The sequence below is a fragment of the Pristiophorus japonicus genome, chromosome 20 (genome assembly GCF_044704955.1).
Source record: "Pristiophorus japonicus isolate sPriJap1 chromosome 20, sPriJap1.hap1, whole genome shotgun sequence".
In the NCBI taxonomy this organism is placed as follows: domain Eukaryota; kingdom Metazoa; phylum Chordata; class Chondrichthyes; family Pristiophoridae; genus Pristiophorus; species Pristiophorus japonicus.
Genome location: NC_091996.1, coordinates 14,740,979 through 14,766,367, shown reverse-complemented (window position 1 = coordinate 14,766,367; position 25,389 = coordinate 14,740,979). Strand labels below are relative to the sequence as shown.

Below are 25,389 nucleotides of genomic sequence, written 5' to 3'. Positions count from 1 at the left end.
AAAGCGCTTTACAGCCAATGAAGTACTTTTGAAGCATAGTCACTGTTGTAATGTGGGAAACGCGGCAGCCGATTTGCGCACAGCAAGCTCCCACACACAGCAATTAAATAATGACCAGATAATCTATCGTGTCCCACATTACAACAGTGACTACACTCCGAAAGTACTTAATTGGCTGTAAAGCGCTTTGGGACATCCAGTGGTCGTGAAAGGCGCTAGATAAATGCAAGTTTTTTTTAGGTGTTGGTTGAGGGATAAATATTGGCCAGGACACCAGGAATAATTCCACTGCTCTTCTTCACATACTGTCATGGGATCTTTTTACATCCACTTGAGAGGGCAGACTTGGTTTAATGTCTCATCAGAAAGATGGCACCTCCGGCAGTGCCAGACTCTCTCAGTACTGCACTGGAGTGTCAACATAGATATTGTGAACAAGTCTCTGGAGTGAGACTTGAACCTACAACCTTCTGACTCAGAAGCAAGAGTGCTACCCACTGAGCCACAGCTGTATTCAGTGAGCATGTAATATGGTGAAGCAATTAACAGTACCCTGGGATATTTAACCAAAGACAATGCACTGACCACACCATAGTACCTGACAGGGTAGATGCAGAAAGGATGTTTCCCCTTGTGGGGGAATCGAGAGCTAGGGGGCAGAGTTTCAGAATAAGGGATCGCCATTTAAAATAGAGATGAGGAGGAATTTCTTCTCTCAAAGGGGCGTGAATCTGTGGAATTCTCTGCCCCAGAGAGCTGTGGAGGCTGGGTCATTGAATATATTCAAGGTGGAGATAGACAGATTTTTGAACGATAAGGGAGTCAAAGGTTATGGGGAGCGGGCAGGAAGTGGAGTTGAGGTTAAGGTTAGATCAGCCACGATCTTATTGAATGGCGGAGCAGGCTCGAGGGGCCGAATGGCCGACTCCTGCTCCTATTTCTTGTATTCTTATGTTCTTATGTGTTGGTCAACCTCCCAGGCAGGATAGCAGAGGCAAAAAAGTGAGGTTACTTAACACTGAATCAGATGCCTTGAGAGGACAATTAATGAACTAGAGTAACAAAGGGGAGACTTACCAATGACAAATATAATGCACGGCCGTGTTTTGGTTGGGTCGAACACATCATATTCTTGAATCAGTCCAGAAGATTCCGTCATATCAGAGTCACTTTCAATTGAGAACTGGGCCTGGATTGGGGGCAAGCGGTCATAGCGGCGATAAGCAGCAACTCCTGGCTCTAACAGCAGAAAACATTGATTAGTAAGATGCACTAAAGATCAAAGGAGCTTCAAATATTAAGTCTAGTTTAGTCCCGTTCATTTCCCTGGTGTAAGGTATTTGCTTCATGGGTTCTCTTAAAAATCTCGAAATACAGTACATTGCTATTGAGAACTAATTGGTTTATTAGCAAAAGGTTTTACAATCACACTACACATTACCAGTTCATCCACCAGGCTCACAACCACCTGCCTCATCGTGGATCCCCCGAACCCAACTGGCTGGGGTTTTATTGAGTCTCGTGAACGTCACGTGACTGGCTAAGCCACTCCCAACTCAACAGCTCTACAACTATATTAAGTAGAATTTTAATTCAACTGCCCCCTTTTGGCAAGGGCAAACATTTTCGCCCAGTGAGTCAAATGTCCACGGCAGGACTCGAACCACCAAACTTCTGATAAGCTCACAACAGCACTTAAGTCGGACAACTTATCCATTGGGCCTTGCGGCTGCAGCTCAACAGCTGTACAACTCTTTTAAAGTAAACAGGCAAACATTAAATCAAGTGCCCCCCTTTCTGGGGGATACTACAAACATTTCAAGGCCCTTTTTTGTTTTTTTTTTTGTATTTTTGTCGTTTTTTTTGTGTTTTTTTTTGGGCTCTAAAACCATAATTTACAAGTGCCCCCTATAAAAGGGGAGGGGGACACTAAAACCGGCATTTAAAACAAATTAAACTTTAAACCATATAAAATCAAATTAAAATTTGGTTGCCGGGGGTGATGATGCACTCCAGTCCCTCCGGCGCCCACCTCTCGCGGAAGGCCGCGAGCGTACCGGTGGACACCGTGTGCTCCATCTCTAGGGACACCCTGGCCCGGATGTAGGCGCGGAAAAGAGGCAGGCAGTCAGGCTGAACGACCCCCTCGACCGCCTGCTGCCTGGACCGGCTGATGGCCCCCTTGGCTCAACAGCTGTACAAACCTATGAGCATACTCACAGGTGAACACATTACGCCTGGGATCCTTGGTACAATTCCAGGTTGATGAAGGAAGCCTGGGGCAACTCAACCAATGTTTTTGTCCCCTTCATTTCCTCCCCCCATCTCTCCCGAAGGAGCTGATTCTTGTATGGTCCCTGGAGTCATTGGCAACCCTGCAGTATCGCAGTCACATGACTATTAGCCACCTATCAGCCTAGACTATCACACGCCGAAGGCTTCACAGGCCAAAGGCACTGAGGGTAACCATAGCAACCCCCAACAGCCAAGATCAACTTGTTTAACACAGACTTGGGATCGAATACTTGAATCAAATAAATCACAAATTCAGTTCTGGCTTGTGCGGCTCGGTATAATATTAAAGCGCACACTCACCCATTGCCTGAGCACTTGGGAACGCTCCCAGTTAAAGTTCTTAATCTGCAACACAAAGCTATCATTCAAGGAACACTTTTTGTGGCTCAGAGGAGTGTGGCTCTGAGCCACATGAAGTATCAGTGAAGCAGAGAGGTAATGGGACCCGAACAAGGCTAATGGCCCAACTATAAACTGGCACGGGTCTGGATTTAATCTTTATCTCAAGCTGTAAGTTTCTGATTGCTAATGCAAAGTTTAGAGTGTTCCAGAAAGAGAACAATATTATCAGTTGACGAACAGCACTCAGCGTGAGACGGACACTTCATTCGTCTCTGTAATCAACAGATAGGAACATGAGGGAATTAAAAGGAAGTTAATTGTTTAACTGTGAGGCGAACTCTGTCCAATACTTTTTGTAATGGTCACCCTTGAACACAACAATCATGCAGCTCACTGTTTGTATAAACAACTCAGCCTTTGGCTAATGGCTCATGTCTTAAACTCCAAATCTAGACGTTTAATGGGTTTTGTTTCAGTCTATTACTTCTAGGAGGGTCTAAACAGGCTAGGCACCCCAAAAAATAATCTGTCTCTATACAATAGGTGTCTAACATTGCAAATATTTAACCCCAACCAGTAGCATTCACAGAGGATCCGTGTCAGTCTCTCGCCTCTGAGTCAGAAGGATGTGGGTTCAAGTCCCACTCCAGAGACTTGAGCACAAAAATCCAGGCTGACACTCCCAGTGCAGTGCTGAGGGAATGCTGCACTGTTGGAGATGCCATCTTTCGGATGTGATGTTAAACCGAGGCCCCGTCTGCTCTCTCAGCTGGACGTAAAAGATCTCATGGGCACTATTTCAAAGAAGAACGGGAGTTATCCCTGGTGTCCTGGGCCAATATTTATCCCTCAATCTGCATCACCAAAAAAGAGATCATCTGGTCATTATCACATTGCTGGTTGTGGGAGCTTGCTGTGTGCAAATTGGCTGCCGCGTTTCCCTACAGTGACTACACTCCAAAAAGTACTTCACTGGCTCTAAAGCGTTTTGCAACGTCCGATGGTCATGAAAGATGCTATATAAATGCAAGTCTTTCTTTCACAACCTGCGACCTCGTGGTTAACCAGATATCTTTCGAAAGAGGTTCGATGACAGGATTAACCGCACAGTATTGTCAGCCTGGGGTTCTGCACTCAAGTCCCACGACCTTGTGACTCAGGGCAGCGACAGAGCCCGGGCTAACACTCTGGGTTCTTTGTGCTGAGAGTCATCAGTGCTGTGGAATGGAACAATTCTTATTTTTATTTTGCCCTCGGCTTCGAACTTTCTGAGAGCAGGTGCGGGTAAAAAAAATGTTTAAAAACCTGTGGCTGCTGGCGATCGGAAATAAAAATAGAATGCTTCGATCGCATAGACCCAGCCACGTCGCGAAGCGGCCCTTTCTTCTCTTTCAGATACCGACTGACCGGCTGCACGTCATGTTTTTATTTCGGCTCAGCCGCAGTGTAGCTTAGATGCCGAATAAAATTCCCTCTACGCTGCCCCGAGAAGGGGCAGGGGAGTTCTCCCCGGTGTCCTGGTAAATGTGTGTCCCTCAACCTAAAAATGGAGTGTCATTATCAACATTGCCATTTAATGGGAGCTTGCTGTGCGCACATTAGGGCTGCCACGTTTCCGACATTACAGCAATGACTACACTCCAAAAAAAACTATTTCACTGGCTGCAAAGCACTTTGTGACACCCTGAGGTCGTGAAAGGCGCTATAGAAATGCAAGTCCTTCCTTTTCTTTCTTCAGTGATTCTAGTGAATTCAAAAACGCATTCTAAATATGCCACGTCCCCACACATAGGGACCGCACAGACTCTTTACCCTACTGTGGAAGACAGAGAGGAGGAACGGCTATTTTAAAATCCAGCCGTTTAAATTCTCAACTATTTCTAGCTGTTATCTAGAGCCAATGTACCCACCTGGGGTCGGACATCGACCACATCAAAATCTGGCAGTTCACCGCGGCCAAGATTAGGCACAATGTACTACCAAAGACAATGTGCGACTGGTCACTGATTCTGTGTTTCGATTGAAACAGACTGCATCACCGACACGAGCAAGCTCCACTTCTCCTTCCATAGCTGGCTTCCTATTTTCCGTAACCCGTCATGTTTCACATGCAATTCACCGATGCTATGTTTGAAATTCGAGAATTAACCAGAGGAAAGCAACATCTGGGGGGGCCGGGGGGGGGGGAACAATATCTGGGGGTTGGGTGGAAGTGATGTCTGGGGGAGGCAACATCTGGGGAGCATCGTCTAAGACTGCCTATTTCCACCTCCGTAACATCTCCCGTCTCCGCCCTTGCCTCAGCTCATCTGCTGCTGAAGCCCTCATCCATGCCTTTGTTACCTCTAGGCTTGACTACTCCAATGCACTCCTGGCTGGCCTCCCATATACTACCCTACGTAAACTGCAGGTTATCCAAAACTCGGCTGCCCTGTGTCCTAACTCGCACCAAGTCCCGCTCACCCATCACCCCTGTGCTCACTGATCTACATTGGCTCCTGGTTAAGCAACACCTCGATTTCAAAATCCTCATCCATGTTTCCAAATCTCTCCATGGCCTCGCCCCCTCCCTATCTCTGTAATCTCCTCCAGCCCCACAACCCCCGAGATGTCTGCGCTCCTCTAATTCTGCCCTCCTGAGCATCCCTGATTATAATCACCCAACCATCGGTGGCCGTGCCTTCTGTTGCCTAGGCCTCAAGCTCTGGAACTCCCTCCCTAAACCTCTCTTCCTCTATACTTCTCTTTCCTCCTTCAAGACGCTCCTTAAAACCTACCTCTTTCACCAAGCTTTCGGTCACCTGCGCTAATTTCTATTTATGCGGCTCGGTGTCAAATTTTTATCGCATAATACTCCTGTGAAGCGCCTTGGGACATTTCATTACGTTAAAGGTGTTGTTGTCTGGGGAAGCAACATAAGGGGGAGCAGCATCTGAGGAAGTAACATCTGGATGAATTCCACATCTGGAGTGCTGCAACATCTGGGGGAAAGCAACATCTGGGGACTCCACCAATGACTCAGAAAGTATTGCTTTCCCCCCCCCCCCCCCGGTTCCATCCTTGCTGGACCGCTGTTCTCTGGTCACTCATTTAAGTAGCAATTCTTAAAGCGCTAATCTAAACAGGGAGTGTCAGCGGGCTATCCGAGCCTAGGGCGGGGTTGCGGGGTGGGGGAGGTGGCGGTGAGGCATCGCAAACAAGCCCAACATCTGTCACAGTGGAGTTTCCAGCTGGGGGGGGGGGGGGTTTCACTGGATCAGGAGTTGGTAGCATGGCCGAGACCAGCTGTAACCCCCTTCAAATCCCACCCCCAGGTGGAGATCAGCTAACTCAGCAAGCCTGGGACCTTCCTTGTCTGTATGGGTCCGTCCCACCCTGGCCTCTGCTTATACCCACTATACCAGCAAAGGAGGTTGAGAGAGTAAATGTAAATGGCGTGTTTCACAGCTGTACGGGTAAACTGGAGGCTCAGGGGGTGGCAGGGAGTGTTTATGAACTAAAGAAAAACGCAAAACACCAACACCAGTCTGCCGGTGCAGGAAAGAAAGAAAGACTTGCATTTATATAGCGCCTTTCACTGCCTCAGGTCCCAAAGCGCTTTACAGCCAATGAATTTATTTTGAAGACAAAAGCAAAATACTGCGGATGCTGGAAATCTGACGTAGAAACAGAAAACACTCAGCGGGTCAGGCAGCCTCTGTGGAGAGAGAAACAGAGTTAACGTTTCAGGTCGATGACCCTTGGTCAGAACTGGAAAAGGTCGGAGATGTAACAGGTGTAGGGGCTGAGAAAGCGGGGGGGAGGGGAGGAAAGAACAAAAGGGAAGGAGTGTGATCGGGTGCAAGGCAAAAGGGGAGATGGTAATGGGGCAAGTTAAGAAAGAAATAACGAGTCTAGGTGAGGTGTAAATGGAAATGGCAGAGCTTACGGTCTGAAATTGTTGAACTCGATGTTGAGTCCGGAAGGCTGTAAAGTGCCTAAAACGAAAGATGAGGTGCTGTTCCTCGGTCTTTTGTTGAGCTTCATTGGAACAGTGCAGGAGACCGAGGACGGAGAGGTCAGAGTGGGAGTGGAGTGGAGAATTAAAGTGACAGGCGACCGGAAGCTCGGGGTCACACTTACGGACTGAAGGAGCAAAGCGATCACCCAATCTGCGTTTGGTCTCCCCAACGTAGAGGAGACCACATCCTGAGCAGTGAATACAGGGTACTCTAGTGCTGTTTCAATGTTGTAACTGAAGGTTAAGCTTCCTCAGTGATACCATATTTATAATGTGACTGAGTGTTGCAGTGGATTTTTATCCTACCTAACCTTGTTGGACTTTGCTGAGCTTGAGGGAGAGTCGCTTGAACGCAGTTAATAGATTTTTAGGAGCAAATTGGGAAGCTTCTGTGTGCCTGAGCCTATGTGAAATTCCACCGTCTCTGTTTGGTAAACTCTTTTTTTTTTCATGTAGGCAAGTGTTTGGCACAATGATGTAAAATGCATCAGTTGTGAAGTTACTTTTGTGTTGTTGCCATGGCGATGTTAAAGTCACACAACTCTTCTCCCCTTTTCCGGCCATGCAAAAAATAAAAGGTGCTTTACCAAGGACTGGCCCTTTAATCAGATTTAATGAGAAAAACCCAACTGGTTTACTAATGTCCTTTAGGGAAGGAAATCTGCCGTCCTTACCCGGTCTGGCCTGTATGTGACTCCCGACCCAACTTTTGGTGGGCTGGATTTGGGCCCAGGTCTTTCATAAGTGCGCTTCTCCCTCTACTTTCCAGTCAAACGGACTGCTACTGGACCAGTAATCCAGAGGCCTGGGCTAATGATCTAGAGACCCGAGTTCCAATCCCACCACGGCAGCTGGGGCAATTTAAATTCAGTTAATTAAATAAATCTGGAATTAAAAAACCAGTATCAGTAATGGTGACCATGAAACAACTGGATTGTCGAAAAAACCCAACTGGTTCACTAACGTCCTTTAGGAAAGAAAGACTTGCATTTATATAGAGTCTTTTACGACCACTGGATGTCTCAAAGCGCTTTACAGCCAATGAACTACTTTTGGAGTGTAGTTATAATGTGGGCAACAGGGCAGCCAATTTGTGCACAGCAAGCTCCCACAAACAGCAATATGATCATGAACAGCATCCCTGATTGTAATCACTCAACCATCAGTGGCCATGCCTTCAGCTGCATGGGCCCCATGCCAGACACGAGACTCCCAAAGCAAGTATTATACTCGGAGCTCCTTCACGGCAAACGAGCCAGAGGTGAGCAGCGGAAATGTTACAAGGACACCCTCAAAGCCTCCCTGATAAAGTGCGACATCCCCACTGACACCTGGGGGAGTCCCTGGCCCAGGACGGCCCTAAGTGGAGGAAGTGCATCCGGGAGGGCGCTGAGCACCTCGAGTCTCATCGCCCGAGAGCATGCAGAAACCAAGCGCAGGCAGCGGAAAGAGCGTGCGGCAAACCAGTCCCACCCACCCCTTCCCTCAACGACTATCTGTCCCACCTGTGACAGGGACTGTGGTTCTTGTATTGGACTGTTCAGCCACTTCAGGAGTGGAAGCAAGTCTTCCTCGATTGCGAGGGACTGCCTATGATGATAATGAACAGATAATCTGTTTTTTATTGGGGCAGAAATTCCTCTGGAGGACTTCCCGCGGGCAAAGCACCAAAATAATGGACATAAAAGGCACACTTACCTGAAGCTGCTGCACCCACTCGAGATCCCGGTCTGGAGGTCTCTCGTGACTACGCGTCGCAGCACGTTTACATCAGGACGTAAAAAACAGCACACACAATACACTAACAGAAATTAGCGTTGTTATACATGTTTTTTTAAAAGAAAAAAAATTGCTGATTGTTTTAAAAGTTATGGTTAGGGTTTAAAATAACATTAACCGAGAGGGCAGGATTTTAACATAAATATGTTTTTTTTAAATTTAATTTTAATCATTTTTTTTAGAGGTTTTTAAACTCTTACGCCTGTAAAAGTAGACAATGCGCCTGCTTCTATCAGGTGTAAGACTTTTGAGGACATTTGCTGGGCAAGATATGGGTAAATCCCACCATCTTGTCCGTACGAATGTCGTCGTTCCCGACATGTCTACGATCTGTCGAGCTCCAGCTTGACTGATCGGAAAAGCCGGTTTTCAGCGCATGCACATTGCGTGCTGAAAACCAGCTTTTCTGATGCCTTCCCGGGTCCATAGAAACTTCGTACAGGCCCCGAATGTCGGAATTTCTACCCCATTATGTTGATTGAGGGATAAATATTGGCCAGGACATCGGGGATAACTTGCTGCTTTTCTTTGAAATAGTACCACGGGATCTTTTACGTCCACCTGAGAGAGCAGACAGTTTAACATCTCATCCAAAAGACGGGAAGGAAATCTGCTGTCCTTACCCGGTCTGGCCTATATATGACTCCAGACCCACAGCAATGTGGTTGCCTCTTAAATGCCTTCTGAAGTGGCCTAGCGAGACACTCCGTTCTACTAAACCACTGCGACAAAATCAGCACTGTGTGGGAGCACCTTCACCACACGGACTGCAGCGGTTCAAGAAGGCGGCTCACCACCACCTTCTCCAGGGCAATTAGGGATGGGCAATAAAGGCCACACTGTAGTCAGGCCTATCAAAACAGGCTCTGCAGAGTTCTGCTTGTTATAACTGAAGGTTAACTTGACTTTGTTCATTCACCTGCTCGGAGTATTGGCTTCTTCCCTTGCCCGCCATTGATTGGAGGTAATGGCCGACGCTCCTGGGTGATAAATGTATCCCACTTCACCTTCTCTGGCCCTCCTAACTCTCGAACTCTCTGCAGACATCCCTCGAGGTATTCGATCGGGTCTTCAGGCCGATAGTACATCAGCCCTGTCAGCATGCTCTGTTGGGCAGAAAGCAAAGTTCAATATCTCACGGTCAACTAAAAATGGAGCTGCATTTGCAAGGCTTAGGCTCCATGCAATTCAACATCTCATCCATTTTAAGTCTCTTTGCCACTGCCTCCCCTTTCGACTGTTTCACATTGAAACGCCAAAGACCAGAACCTCAGGGCTCCGGCAGCCAATATCCAACTGTTTCTAAATGTCACCATCCTTTATAGAATAATAGAATTTTACAGCACAGAAGGAGGCCATTTGGCCCATCTTGCCTGTGCCGGCTCTTTGGTAGAGCGATCCACTTAGTCCCACTCTCCCGCCCTGTTCCCTTAGCCATTCATATTTTCCCCTCCAAGTATTTATCCCTTTTGTAAGCTATTATTGAATCTGCTTCCACCACCCTCTGAGGCAGTGTATTGCGGATCATCATTTGTTGCGTGTTTTATTTTTTCCTTATGTCACCTCTGGCTCTTTTGCCAGTTTGTGAAGGACGCTCCTTTACTAACAGCTATTCAGAGCTTCCCCCCAAAGGCCAAGTTGGCAAATGTAGCTGAATGCAGAGCAGGATAGTCCAAGATTTAATCCCCTGTCTGTGCTGAGATCAAAAAAGAAAGATTAGCATTTCTATAGCGCCTTTCATGTCCCAAAGCACCTTTACAGCCAGTGAAGTACTTTTCGAAGTATAATTACTATTGTAATGTAGGAAACGCGGCCGCCAATTTGCGCACAGCAAGCTCCCACAAACAGCAATGCCATAGTGACCAGATAATCTGTTTTCTGTGATGTTGAGTGAGGGATAAATATTGGCCAGGACACCGGGGATAAGTCCCCTGCTCTTCTTCGAAATAGTTCATTGGGATCTGTTACGTCCACCTGAGAGAGCAGACAGGGCCTCGGTTTAACGACTCAACCAAAAGATGGCACCTCCGACAGTATAGTGCTCCCTCAGCACTGCACTGGAGTGTCAGCCTAGATTCATGCGCTCAAGTCTCTGGAGTGGGACTTTGAACCCACAACCTCCTGCCTCCGAGGCGAGAGTGCTACCCACTGAGCCATCTCAAGTAGAGCAGCAAAGATCTCAATACCTGAGGCTGGGGGAGTGAGGCAAACAGCCAGGATTGCAGCCAGTGACTCTCCTGCTGATGTGTCAGGCTCTGCAGTGATACACACAGTCCAGCCACACACATGAAGAGTGAGTACTTGGGCCGTTGAGACTGGAGGACCGTGCCCTAGTACAGATCAGCACCTTAACTGGACGAAGGGAGTAAAGGAGAAACATACGATTGGGGAAAGGAAAAGCTTGTTCACTTCACAGCCGTGCATTCTGGCCCAGTGTTGACCTAAATCGTGTTCTAGTAATAGTGGGGAGGTTTTGCTGACGTACCACTGACAAGGGAAATTCAACAGCACTGTGAGACGTGACCAAGATTTCCTGCTGTCAGTTTTTACCCTACATGGGTGAGTGTTGCAGGAGAGTGCTGATTAGCAAAGGTGCTACGTGACAGCTTACTCCATACAGCCTCCTGTCCTGCCCAATTGAGAAAAAAAAACGCTTAGTCAATTTATAGCTTCTGCAAGGATTGACATCTTAGGAGCTCCACTGATCATCTTGACCTGTGGCCATCTAAAGCCACCCTACACCTCCTCTCCCCCATTTTCTCCCCCTACCACCGTTTAAGTTTAAGTTTTAAGCTTAAGTTCCCCCCTGGCCCTAATCGCGGGTGCATTTTCCACACCCAAAGCATAAACCCATGCTGCACGGACAGCCTGGGCCCACTTAGCCGACCTCTCCGCTGCACCTGGAACTCGCTCCCTCATCGGATCCTGAGGATTTGGAACAAATCCTCCCAGGTCTGAACTCTGTCCTCCCTCTGAACTCTGACTTCCCCCTTAAATCTGTCCTCCGCCTGAACTCTGACCACCCTCTGAACTTTGACCTCCCTTTGAACTCTGACCTCCCTCTGTCCTCCCTCTGAACTCTGACCTCCCTTTGAACTCTGACCTCCCCCTGAACTCTGACCTCCCTCTGAACTCTGACCTCCCTCTGAACTATGGCCTCCCTCTGAACCAACGCTGCCTCCCAAAGATCTTGCAAATCCACTGGGAGGACAGACGTACCAATGTTTGTGTTCTCGATCAGGCCAATATCCCCAGCATTGAAGCATTGACCACACTCAACCAGCTCCGTTGGGCGGGCCACATTGTCCGCACATGCCTGACACAAGACTCCCAAAACAAGCGCTCTACTCGGAACTCCTACACAGCAAGAAAGCCCCAGGTGGGCAGAGGAAACGTTTCAAGGACAGTCTCAAAGCCTCCCTGATAAAGTGCAACATCCCCACCGGCACCTCCGAGTCCCTGGCCCAAGACCGCCCAAAATGGAGGAAGAGCATCCGGGAGGGCACTGAGCACCTCGAGTCTCGTCGCCGAGAGCATGCAGAAACAGCAGAAAGAGTGTGCAGCAACCCAGGCTCCCCACCCATCCTTTCCTCCAACCCCTGTCTGTCCCACCTGTGACAGAGACTGTATTTCCCGTATTGGACTGTTCAGTCACCTGAGAACTCACTTTTAGAGTGGAAGCAAGTCAATTTCGAGGGACTGCCTCTGATGATGATCTGCAAGGATTACAGTGCCCTGTGGGGAAGAAAATACCTACACACGTGCCTTTCTAGTACAGGTTACCCTGTTCTCTCTCCTGCTGTCTCCCCATGGCACACATCATGGGGTGAAAGAAGTGAAAAGCAAGACTTGGATTTAGCACTCCTCTGCGGCAAAGAATGGATAGTTCAAAATACCAGTTTGAGTATGAGAAGTGCAAGCCATTGTCTTAACACTAGTAAGTGCTGTGCCAATATTGCAGTGTGGTTAGATCCACACTGATGTCAGGGTGTGTGTGTTGTGTGTGGTGTGTATGTGTGCGTGTATGCAGGTATCAGTTGGTGTATTTGTGTGTGTGTGTGTGTAGGTATTTGTGTGTGCAGGTGTGTATGTGTGCACGTGTGTGTGTAGGTATTTTTGCAGGTGTGTGTGTAGGTATTTGTGTGTGTGTGTATGTGTGTGTGCAGGTATTTGTGTGTGCAGGTGTGTATGTGTGCGCGTGTGTGTGTAGCTATTTGTCTGTGTGTGCAGGTGTGTGTCTGTAGGTTTTGGGTGTGTGTGCAGGTGTGTGTGTGTGCAGGTGTGTGTTTGTAGGTGCATGTGTGTGTGTGCAGGTGTGTATGTAGGTATTTGTGTGTGTGTGTGCAGGTGTGTGTGTAGCTTTTTGTGTGTGTGTGTGTGCAGGTGTGTGTGCGTGCGTGGGGGTGCATAAATCTCTGATAGGTTAGCATTGATCTCCTATGGATACTCGCTATAATGTCCAGCAATCCTGGTGATCTAAAGCATTTAATGATATACCAGTTGGAGAATCACAAGCCAACCTCTTAACGCCAGTAAATGCTGTGCCAATATTGCAATTAGGAAACTGGTTCGATCCATACTGAAGTCAGGCAGTCTGTAAGAAGTAATTTGTAAATTGGCAGAATGCAGTTGAATGCTGCAGAGTTATTCAGAAAGTAAATCAATCAATGTTGAATTGTTAGGAACCTTGACGTAACAAAAGGAAAAGGCAGCAGGGAAGTAGAAGAGGTCAGTGTCCAATCACTGTTTAATGGGCGGGGAGAGAGGAAGCGAGGATGATATTTGTGTTTACCCTATGGTCCAGACAAGAACCGTATGATACCCATTGGAATTATTGGGATCACCTGATGTTTTACACATACATCGGGAGACCTAAATGAGAGGACGTTCGAAACCACAAAATGACTTTATTCAAAGCTAGGTGTTAACACTTCACCATTACATGATCAAATATTAATTATCGGCATATTTAGCCCACATTATGTAAGAATAAAAGTATTTAGTAATGATAAAATTGATTCTGTGTATATATATGTATAAATGTTAAAAGTGTAGATTATACGAAAAGACAAGTTTGAAGAGACAAAATGGATACCTTCCCCAAGTTCATGTCTCCTGGCTGGGCACAGCTCAAGTTACAAAGGAAGCATGGCTTTGAAACTCACCAAACTAGAAAAGATGTCAATTGGAAAGCCATGAACCTAATCAAGGAATGGCACCAGCCCTCCAGACAGACACACGTATGAGGAGAAACCAATCAGGAAACGGCCCTGGAACCAAGACCCAATCCTGGGGCTTTCTGAGAAACAATGGTATAAATAAGTCAAGCCAAAGATTGCTCTGTCTCTTCTCCTTAGCACATGGCAAAAGCCGGACCTCTCTCTACAGACAAAGAAGCAGGCCATGTGCTTTGCCAGAGGGAAGTAACATAAAAACATAGAAAATAGTGCAGGAGTAGGCCATTCGGCACTTCGAGCCTGCACCACCATTCAATATGATCATGCAACTTCAGTACCCCATTCCTGCTTTCTCTCCATACCTCTTGATCCCTTCAGCCATAAGGGTCACATCTAACTCCCTTTTGAATATATCTAATGAAATGGCCTCAACAACTTTCTGTGGTAAAGAATTCCACAGGTTAACAACTCTGAGTGAAGAAGTTTCTCCTCATCTCGGTCCTAAATGACTTATGTTGTGTATCTGTAAAGCATGCACTCCCATGTTCCGCCACCAGGGAGCCAATCCCCTGAAGTCCCAAGGGATCCCAGCATCCCTTGGGAGCACTGTATATATGCCGGCCCCTAAGGCCTGTTCCTCACTCTGCAGTGTCTTAATAAAGACTGAGGCCACTGTTACTTTAACCTTCCTGTGTGCAGTCTCATCTGTGTTAGGAACACAATAACTGGCGATGAGAATACGAATCCAACGCAAAGATACAGCAAACTGTGGGCATCCTGGAGAAGTTCTCGGAGGGTGAGGACTGGGAAGCCTTTGTCGAACGGCTAGACCAGTACTTTGTAGCCAACGAGCTGGACGGAGAAGGAAGCGCTGCAAAAAGGAGAGCGGTCCTCCTCACAGTCTGCGGGGCACCGACCTACAGCCTCAAGAAGAATCTTCTGGCTCCGGTGAAACCCATAGATAAGTCATATAAGGAGCTGTGTACACTGGTTCGGGAGCATCTTAACCCGAGGGAGAGCGTGCTGATGGCGAGGTATCGGTTCTACACGTGGCAGCGATCTGAAGGTCAGGAAGTGGCGAGCTACGTCACCGAGCTAAGGCGACTTGCAGGACAATGTGAGTGAGATGGCTACCTGGAGCAAATGCTCAGAGACTTTTTTGTACTGGGCATTGGCCACGGGACCATCCTACGAAAACTTTTGACTGTAAAGACACCGAACCTCAGTAAGGCCATTGCGATAGCACAGGCGTTTATGTCCAACAGTGATAACACCAAACAAATCTCTCAGCATACAAGTGCTAGCAATGTTCATAAATTAACTGGAACTATGTTTGCAAGCAGAAATGTACAGGGCAGAACCCACGAGTCTGCAACTGCCAGCAGATCTCAGCTGACCCAGATGACTCAGAGTCCCCAACAAAGGATGAATGCAAGGCAATTCACACCTTGTTGGCATTGTGGAGGCTTCCATTCAGCCTATTCATGCCGCTTCAAAGGGTATGTTTGCAAGAGCTGTGGAACAATGGGGCACCTCCAACGAACTTGCAAACGAGCTGCAAGCTCTGCAAAACCTGCTAACCACCACGTGGCAGAGGAAGATCGGTCCATGGTAGATCAAAGCAATTTCAAGCCTCAGAGAGAGGAGGCAGATGCTGAAGTACACGGGGTGCACACATTTTCGACGAAATGTCCACCTATAATGCTAAACGTAAAATTCAATGGCTTACCCGTGGCCATGGAACTGGACAGTGGCGCTAGCCAATCCATCATGAGTAAAAAGATGTTTGAGAGACTGTGGTACAACAAGGCATTCAGACCAGCCCTGAGCCCCATCCACACGAAACTGAGAACATACACCAAAGAGCTTATCACTGTCCTGGGCAGCGCCATGGTCAAGGTCACCTACGAGGGCACGGTGCATGAACTGCCACTCTGGATTGTCCCGGGCGATGGACCCACACTGCTTGGAAGGAGCTGGCTGGGCAAAATCCGCTGGAACTGGGATGACATCCGAGCGCTATCACATGTCGCTGAGGCCTCAGATATCCAGGTTTTTAACAAATTTCCTTCCCTTTTTGAGCCAGGCATTGGAAACTTTTCCGGGGCGAAGGTGCGGATCCACTTGGTCCCAGAGGCACGACCCATTCACCACAAAACGTGAGCGGTACCTCACATGATGAGGGAGAGAGTGGAAATCGAGCTGGACAGGCTGCAACTCGAGGGCATCATCTCCCCAGTGGAATTCAGCGAGTGGGCCAGCCCGATTGTTCCAGTACTCAAAAGTGATGGCACAGTCAGGATTTGCGGCGATTATAAAATAACTATTCATCGTTTCTCGCTACAGGACCAATACCCGCTACCTAAGGTAGACGACCTATTTGCGACGCTGGCAGGAGGCAAGACGTTCACCAAGCTCGACCTGACTTCGGCCTACATAACGCAGGAGCAGGAGGAGTCTTCAAAGGGCCTCACCTGCATCAACATGCACAAGGAACTGTTCATCTACAACAGATGCCCGTTTGGAATTCAGTCAGCTGCAGCAATCTTCCAGAGAAACATGGAGAGCCTACTCAAGTCGGTACCACGCATGGTGGTCTTTCAGGACGACATATTGGTCATGGGTCGGGACACCGCCGAGCACCTACAAAACCTGGAGGAGGTCCTCCAGCGACTGGATCGCGTAGGGCTGCGGCTGAAGAGGTCGAAATGCATCTTCATGGCAACAGAAGTGGAGTTTTTGGGGAGAAAGATCGCGGCGGACGGCATTCGGCCCACAGACGCCATGACAGAGGCTATCAGGAAAGCGTCCAGGCCACAGAACGTCACGGAGCTGCGGCCGTTCCTGGGACTCCTCAACTATTTGGTAACTTCCTACCGGGGTTAAGCACCCTTTTAGAGCCCCTAAATGTGTTATTGCGCAAAGGTAAGAACTGGGTATGGGGAAAAAAACCAAGTAATTGCTTTTGAGAAAGCCAGAAACATTTTATGCTCCAACGAGCTGCTTGTATTGTATAACCCGTGTAAAAGACTTGTGCTAGCATGTGACGCGACGTCGTACGGAGTCGGGTGTGTATTACAACAAGCTAACGTTGCGGGGAAGTTGCAACCAGTCGCCTATGCTTCCAGGAGCTTGTCTAAGGCCGAGAGGGCCTACGGCATGATTGAGAAAGAGGCATTAGCTGTGTGTTCGGGGTAAAGAAAATGCATCAGTACCTGTTTGGCCTCAAATTTGAGCTGGAAACCGATCACAAGCCCCTCATATCCCTGTTTGCTGAAAACAAGGGGATAAATACTAATGCCTCAGTCCACATACAAAGGTGGGCACTCACGCTATCAACGTATAACTATACCATCCGCCACAGGCCAGGCACCGAGAACTGTGCGGATGCTCTCAGTCGGCTACCATTGCCCACCACGGGGGTAGAAATGGCGCAGCCTGCAAACTTGTTGATGGTGGCGCAGCCCGCAGACTTGTTGATGGTCATGGAAGCATTTGAAAATGATAAGTCACCTGTCACGGCCCGCCAGATTAGGACTTGGACCAGCTAAGATCCTCTGCTGTCCCTAGTAAGAAACTGTGTACTGCATGGGAACTGGGCCAGCATCCCCGTTGAAATGCAAGAGCCAATCAAGCCATTCCAGCGGCGAAAGGACGAGCTGTCCATTCAGGCAGACTGCCTGTTGTGGGGTAACCGCGTAGTGCTACCCAAAAAGGGCAGCGAGACGTTCATCTCGGATCTCCACAGCACACACTCGGGTATCGTAATGATGAAAGCGATAGCCAGATCCCACATGTGGTGGCCCGGTATCGACTCTGACTTAGAGTCCTGTGTACGGCAATTCAGCATATGTGCTCAGTTGAGCAACGCGCCCAGAGAGGCACCACTAAGTTTGTGGTCCTGGCCCTCCATACCATGGTCGAGGATCCATGTCGACTATGCGGGCCCGTTTCTTGGTAAAATGTTCCTGGTGGTGGTGGATGCTTTTTCAAAATGGATTGAATGTGAAATAATGTCAGGAAGCACTGCCACCGCCACCATTGAAAGCCAGAGGGCCATGTTTGCCACCCACGGCCTGCCTGACATACTGGTCAGTGACAACGGGCCATGTTTCATCAGTGCCGAATTTAAAGAATTCATGACCCGCAATGGGATTAAACATGTCACCTCGGCCCCATTTAAACCAGCCTCCAATGGGCAGGCAGAGCGAGCAGTACAAACCATCAAACAGAGCCTTAAACGAGTCACAGAAGGCTCACTCCAAACCCATCCCCGGCTGAGCTACTCATGAAAAGGACACTTAAAACCAGACTCTCGCTGGTTCACCCCAACTTGCATGATCAGGTAGAGAGCAGGCAGCAGCAACAAAATGTAAACGATGGTCGCGCCACTGTGTCACGGGAAATTGATCTGAATGACCCTGTGTATGTGCTAAACTATGGACATGGTCCGAAGTGGATCACGGGCACGGTGATAGCTAAAAAAGGGAATAGGGTGTTTGTAGTCAAACTAGACAACGGACAAATTTGCAGAAAGCACCTGGACCAAATGAGGCTGCGGTTCACAGACTGCCCTGAACAACGCAGAGCAGACACCACTTTTTTCGAGCCCACAACACACACCCAAAGGATCAACTACACCACGCCGGACCAGGAAATCGAACCCATCATGCCCAACAGCCCAGCAAGGCCAGGCTCACCTAGCAGCCCTGCAGGGCCAACAACACGCCAGCCCAGCGAGGGCACAGCCAACACACCAGATCAGACATTTGGACCGAGGCGGTCCACCAGGGAAAGAAAGGCTCCCGACCGCCTCACCTTGTAAATAGTTTTCACTTTGACTTTGGCGGGGGGAGTGATGTTCCGTATTTGTAAAGCATGCACTCCCATGTTCCGCCACCAGGGAGCTCATCCCCTGAAGTCCCAAGGGATTCCAGCATCCCTTGGGAGCACTGTATATAAGCCGGCCCCTAAGGCCTGTTCCTCACTCTGGAGTGTCTTATTAAAGACTGAGGTCACTGTTACTTTAACCTCCCTGTGTGCAGCCTCATCTGTGTTAGGAACACAATAGCTTACCCCTTATCCTTAGACTGTGACCCCTGGTTCTGGACTTCCTCAACATCGGGAACATTCTTCCTGCATCTAACCTGTCCCATCCCGTCAGCATTTTATATGTTTCTATGAGATCCCCTCTCATTCTTCTAAATTCCAGTGAATATAAGCATAGTCGATCCAGTCTTTCTTCAAATGTCAGTCCTGCCATCCCGGGAATCAATCTGATGAATCCTCGCTGCACTCCCTCAATAGCAAGAATGTCCTTCCTCAGATTAGGAGACCAAAACTGTACACAATATTCAAGGCCCTGTACAACTGCAGTAAGACCGCCCTGCTCCTATACTCAAATTCTCTCGCTATGAAGGCCAACATGCCATTTGCCTTCTTCACCGCCTGCTGTACTTGCATGCCAACTTTCAATGACTGATGTACCATGACACCCAGATCTCGTTGCACCTCCCCTTTTCCTAATCTGTCACCATTCAGATAATATTCTGCCTCCCTGTTTTTGCCACCAAAGTGGATAACCTCACATTTATCTACATGATACTGCATCTGCCACGCATTTGCCCACTCACCTAACTTGTCCCAGTCACCCTGCATCTTCCTCACAGCTCACACTGCCACCCAGCTTAGTGTCATCTGCAAACTTGGGAGATATTACATTCAATTCCTTTGTCTAAATCATTAATGTATATTGTAAATAGCTGGGGTCCCAGCACTGAACCTTGCGGTACCTCACTAGTCACTGCCTGCCATTCTGAAAAGGACCCGTTTATTCCGACTCTTTGCTTCCTTTTGCCAACCAGTTCTCTATCCATGTCAACACATTACCCTCAATACCATGTGCTTTAATTTTGCACACTAATCTCTTGTGTGGGACCTTGTTAAAAGCCTTTTGAAAGTCCAAATACACCCCATCCACTGGTTCTCCCTTGTCCATCATTGTACCTGTTGTAATTAAGTAAAGTCCGTAGGATATCAATAGACTGCTGTTGTGTTTGATAGGCTATTTGCATGTGTTTAATAAACTTATTCTAAATTGTTTTAAAAGAATTGGTCTTGCTGTCAATCTAATGCCAGAGATTTAGAAATCTTAGTTATCTTCAGGGTGCTAATCCTCAGTTGGACAGCAGCAAACCACAAGAGCACCCTATTGAGTGATCTGCCACAAGACACCACTCACCACCTTGATATTTAGATAACCCTTACAGCCTCCGTTTTATTTCCTGTAGAGAAAAAAAGTTAGAACTACTGGGTTGGAGTGAATCTGCGCTAAATGTTTGCCCTTTCTCATTCAAATATTTCAAATCATTCTATTGTGGGGCTTCACTGAACCGTGTCTGCAGAGAGCGTGACTCTTTCCTGAGGGAATGTTCTTAATCGGCTGAGAAGAGCTGTACAAATTACATACAAATTAGAGTTTCCCCCTGGAGGGGTTCTGTTTAAAACTGTACACAGAGCTCCTTGTTAAAGGTGACAGTGGCACCTGCAAAGAGAGGGTTTTTGGGGGTTCCTGTTGGGTGTCATGCCAATTTGAGAGAATCCTCAGGCAACTGGTTGGCAGACAGGAAGCAGAGAGTCGGGATAAACGGGTCCTTTTCAGAATGGCAGGCAGTGACTAGTGGAGTGCCGCAGGGCTCAGTGCTGGGACCCCAGCTCTTTACAATATACATCAATGATTTGGATGAAGGAATTGAGTGTAATATCTCCAAGTTTGCAGATGACACTAAACTGGGTGGTGGTGTGAGCTGTGAGGGGGACGTGAAGAGGCTGCAGGGTGACTTAGACAGGTTAGTAGGTGAGTGGGCAAATGCATGGCAGATGCAGTATAATGTGGATAAATATGAGGTTATCCACTTTAGGGGCAAAAACACGAAAACAGAATATTATCTGAATGGTGACAGATTAGGAAAAGGGGAGGTGCAACGAGACCTGGGTGTCATGGTTCATCAGTCATTGAAAGTTGGCATACAGGTACAGGAGGTGGTAAAGGCGGCAAATGGTATGTTGGCCTTCATAGCTAGGGGATTTGAGTATAGGAGCAGGGAGGTCTTACTGCAGTTGTACAGGGCCTTGGTGAGGCCTCACCTGGAATATTGTGTTCAATTTTGGTCTCCTAATCTGAGGAAGGACGTTCTTGCTATTGAGGGAGTGCAGCGAAGGTTCACCAGACTGATCCAGGGATGGCTGGGCTGACAAAAGAAGAGAGACTGAATCAACTGGGCCTTTATACACTTGCGCTTAGAAGGATGAAAGGGGATCTCATAAAAACATACAAGATTCTGACGGGATGGGACAGGTTAGATGCGGGTAGAATGTTCCCGATGTTAGGGAAGTCCAGAACCAGGGGACACAGTCTTCGGATAAGGGGTAGGCCATTTAGGACTGAGACAAGGAGAAACTTCTTCACTCAGAGAGTTGTTAACCTGTGGAATTCCCTGCCGCAGAGAGTTGTTGATGCCAGTTCATTGGATATATTCAAGAGGGAGTTAGATATTGCCCTTACGGCTAAGGGGATCAAGGGGTATGGAGAGAAAGCAGGAAAGAGGTACTGAGGGAATGATCAGCCATGATCTTATCGAATGGTGGTGCAGGCTCGAAGGGCCGAATGGCCTACTCCTGCACCTATTTTCTATGTTTCTATGTAACTGTATGAGATTGGATGTCTCACTGATTTGATCCTAGCTGTGGCTCATGTTGGCAGCACTTTCGTCTCTGAGTCAGAAAACTGTGGGTGTAATGTATTTGCTTCAAGGGTGCTTTGCTTAAGAATTCATAGCAATACATTGCTATTAAGAACTAGTTTGTTTATTAGCAAAAGGTTTAACAATCACACTACACATTACCAGTTCATCTACCAGGCTCACAACCACCTGCCTCGTCATGAATCCCCTGAACCCAACTGGCTGGGGTTTTATTGAGTCTTGTGAACATCACGTGACTGGCTAAGCCACTCCTAACTCAACAGCTCTACAACTATTTTGTTGTAATCAGAAAATCAAGTGCCCCCTGATTAAAGGGAGGGGGCAAATGTTTAACACAATAATGACGAGGATGGATGTTTTTCTGCTCTCCTCCTCTCCCTCTGGATGATGAATTGTAGCAAGCCCCTTCCTCCTCTTCCTGGGCTGATCTCAGGGTTCTCCACAGGCCTCCAGGAAGGAGCAAAAGCAGGGTGCTCCTTCCCTTACTGCAGCAAGCTCCAAATGATTAGGCCACGCCTCCAACAGCTCCACAACTCTTTTGGAGTTAACAGTAGACATTAAATCATAAACATTAAATCGTGCCGCCCGATCTGGGGGACACTCCAAATATTTCCCAAGGCCCTTTTTTTTTGTTTTTTGGGTTTTTTTTTTGTATTTTTGTAGGTTTTTTTTGTGTTTTTTTTTAGGGCATTAAAATTCCATATTTTACAAGTGCCCCCTATAAAAGGGGAGGGGGACACTAAAAACCCCGGCAATTAAAACAAATTAAACTTTAAAACATAAAATCAAATTAAAATTTGGTTGCCGGGGGTGATGATGCACTCCAGTCCCTCCGGTGCCCACCTCTCGCAGAAGGCCGCGAGCGTACCGGTGGACACTGCGTGCTCCATCTCCAGGGACACCCTGGCTCGGATGTAAGCGCGGAAGAGAGGCGGGCAGTCAGGCTGAACGACAGCCTTGACCGCCCGCTGCCTGGACCGGCTGATGGCACCCTTGGCCGTGCCCAGGAACAGTCCTATGAGGAGGCCCTTGGACCTACCCGCTCCCCTCTGCACAGGGTGCCCAAAGATCAGGAGTGTGGGACTGAAATGCAACCAGAATTTCAGGAGCAGCCCCTTCAAATATTGGAACAGGGGCTGCAACCTCGCACATTCAGTAAAAACATGGAACACGGACTCCTCCAGACCGCAGAAATTGCAGGCGGCCTGGGAGCCCGTGAACCGGCTTAAAAATTTGTTGCACGGGACTGCTCCATGCACCACCCTCCAGGCCAAGTCCCCGATAAATAGTGGGAGGACTTCCGCATAGAGTGCACTCCATCGGGGACTCCCGCCTCCTCCGGACGGCAAGATGGTACGCCATGGCGTGTCCGGACGGCAGACGAGGATGGCAAGGTTGAGAGTGTGCAGGAGCAGCCCGTACAGGAAACCCCTCCGCGCGGAACTGAAAGGCACGGAGGGGATTTCCCCGAGGCGGCTCAAGTTGTGAGGCGCCGGCTCCCGAGGGAGGTTCCGGGGTTTGGCACCGATGAGGAATTCCGTCCGGACGGGGGTCAGTTCGGACGGGATCTCCCCACGTGCTTGAGCCTCCTTGACACACCTAACGGAGTCAGGGCCCAGAGCTGTTTTTAGCGACTCAATGGCATTGGCCGCGCGGCGGACGTCGGCTGAATTTAGGCGCCGTGCCAGCATGTCTGGCGCCATCCAGCCCGCTCCTCCGCCATCGAGCAGGTCCCTGACCCTGGTCACCTTGCCAGCCACAGCCCTCTCGTCCGACTCCCACCTAAAACCTCGGCCGTGGAGGTACGGATTCCCGAGCAGCGGCTCCTGCAGGACAGCCGCCACTCCAGCCGGTGGAGAGCTGCGCTTGGTGGAGACTTTGTTCCAGACCCTGGTGAGTTCCTTGTAAAAGACAGACAGCTCCTGGACGGCGGTCCTGACGCCCCCCAAGCTCACAAACAGGAGCTGCATGTCGTAGTTGAGGCCGTGCTGCTGGCGGAAGAAATACGTCACCAGCGCACGCCACCTAGGAGGGGGCTCGACGTAAAGGTATCTCTGCAGGGTCTGAAGACGGAAAGTTGCTAGCTGGGCGCTGATGCACACCAACGACTGACCGCCCTCCCCAAGCGGGAGACTCAAGACCGCGGCAGAGACCCAGTGCTTCCTGTTGTTCCAGAAGAAGTCCACCAGCTTCTTCTGTATCTTGGCGACAAACACAGGGGAAGGGGTCAAAGTGACCAGCCGGTACCACAGCATAGCGGCCATCAGCTGGTTTATGACGAGCGCTCGACCCCTGTAGGACAGCACTCGGAGCAGTCCTGTCCAGTGCCCTAGGCGAGCGGCGACCTTGGCCTCCAGCTCTTGCTGGTTCGCCGGCCAGGCTTCCTCGTCGGAGCTAAGGTAGACTCCCAGATAGAGGAGATGGGTCGTGCTCCAGGCAAAAGGCCTGAGCTCCTCCGGCAGGGAGTCCACCCACCACTGACCCACCAGGAGTCCAGAACATTTCTCCCAGTTGACCCTGGCGGAGGATGCGGCCGAGTAAATCTCCTGGCACTCACGCATCCTCCGCAGGTCAGCAGGATCCTCTACCGTGAGGAGCACGTCATTGGCGTAAGCCGAGAGGACGACCTCCACGCCCGGCCCTTGCAGAGCCAGTCCCGTCAACCTCGTCCACAGATGGCGCAGGAAAGGCTCCGCGCAAATGGCATATAACTGGCCGGACATGGGGCATCCCTGGCGCACCCCTCTCCTGAAGCGAAGGGGCGCCGTCAAGGACCCGTTAACCTTAATCAGACACTCCGCGGCGGCGTACAAAAGTCAGATCCGGGCGACGAAATGCGTCCCGAACCCGAAAGCGCGCAGAGTTCCGAACAGATAGTCGTGATCCTTCTCTTGGTCGAGGGATAGGAAGGCGACCGACAGACCAGCCTCCTGGGAGTGATGGGTGAGGTCCCGGACCAGATGGATGTTATCATGGATTGTCCGGCCCGGGACCGTGTAGGACTGGTCGGGGTGGATCATGTGGTCCAGCACGGCGCCAAGGCGAGCAGACATCACCCTGGCGAAGATTTTGTAGTCCGTGCTGAGGAGTACGACGAGGATGGAAACCTGTGAGCATCCTCACAGGTGCATACATTACAGTGGGTTCAAGTCCCACTCCAGATATTTTAGTACAAAATCTAGGCTACATTCCCAGTGCAGTGCTGAGGGAGCGCTGCACTGTTGGAGGTGCCGTATTTCGGATGAGACATTTAAGTCAATGTGCTGTCGACTGTCTCAGGTGGACGTAAAAAATCCCGCGGGCACGATTTTGACGAAGAGCAGGAGAGTTATCCCCGGTGTCTTGACCAATATTTATTACTCAACCAACATCATTAAACAGATGATGTGGTCATTATCACGTTGCTGATTGTGGGAGCTTGCTGTGCGCAACCTGGCTGCTGCATTTCCTACATTGCAACAGTGACTACACTTCGAAAGTACTTCATTGGCTGTAATGCGCTTTGGGTCATCCTGAGGTGATGAAAGCCGCTATATAAATGTAAGCTTTTCTTCCTAGTGATGTTGGGACACAAATATACTTCTTGAAATAATGCTGTGTTGGATGGGTAAGAACATAAGAAATAGGAACAGGAGATGCCATACAGCCCCTCATCATTGATATGATCTTGGCCTCAACTCCACTTCCATGCCCGCTCCCCATAACCCTTGACTCCTCTGTAGTTCAAAAATCTGTCTATCTCCTCCTTGAATATATTCAATGACCCAGCCTCCACAGCTCTCTGGGGTAGAGAATTCCAAAGATTCACGACCCTCTGAGAAAAGAAAGTAAATAAACAGCCAGGGTATTAATTCCTTTGAATTTGTGTTTCGAAGTTGGTAACTTTCCAGTTGTGGGTCTTCCTAGTGGCTCGGTTAGGAAAGGCAGTCAGACTGAGCCACACAGACCAGTAGATTGATTCCCTGTCTGTGTTGACTCAGCTGATCTCAGGTAGGGTGGCAATATGGTGCGACATGCGTACAAAAACCTAGGC

At 48.8% G+C, this 25,389-nt stretch overlaps 1 protein-coding gene across 1 annotated transcript in view; it reads right to left on the bottom strand.

Annotated features, from left to right (window-relative positions):
- LOC139233174 (adenylate kinase isoenzyme 1-like) overlaps window positions 1-25,389 on the bottom strand; it is a 220,494-nt gene that overhangs the window by 183,174 nt on the left and 11,931 nt on the right. Inside the window, exons 2-3 of the mRNA XM_070863777.1 lie at window positions 9,336-9,522; window positions 1,078-1,239 (exon numbers count right to left, since the gene is read on the bottom strand). Of these exons, the coding sequence (XP_070719878.1) occupies window positions 1,078-1,239; window positions 9,336-9,522 (349 nt within the window). The remainder of the gene's footprint in view (window positions 1-1,077; window positions 1,240-9,335; window positions 9,523-25,389) is intronic.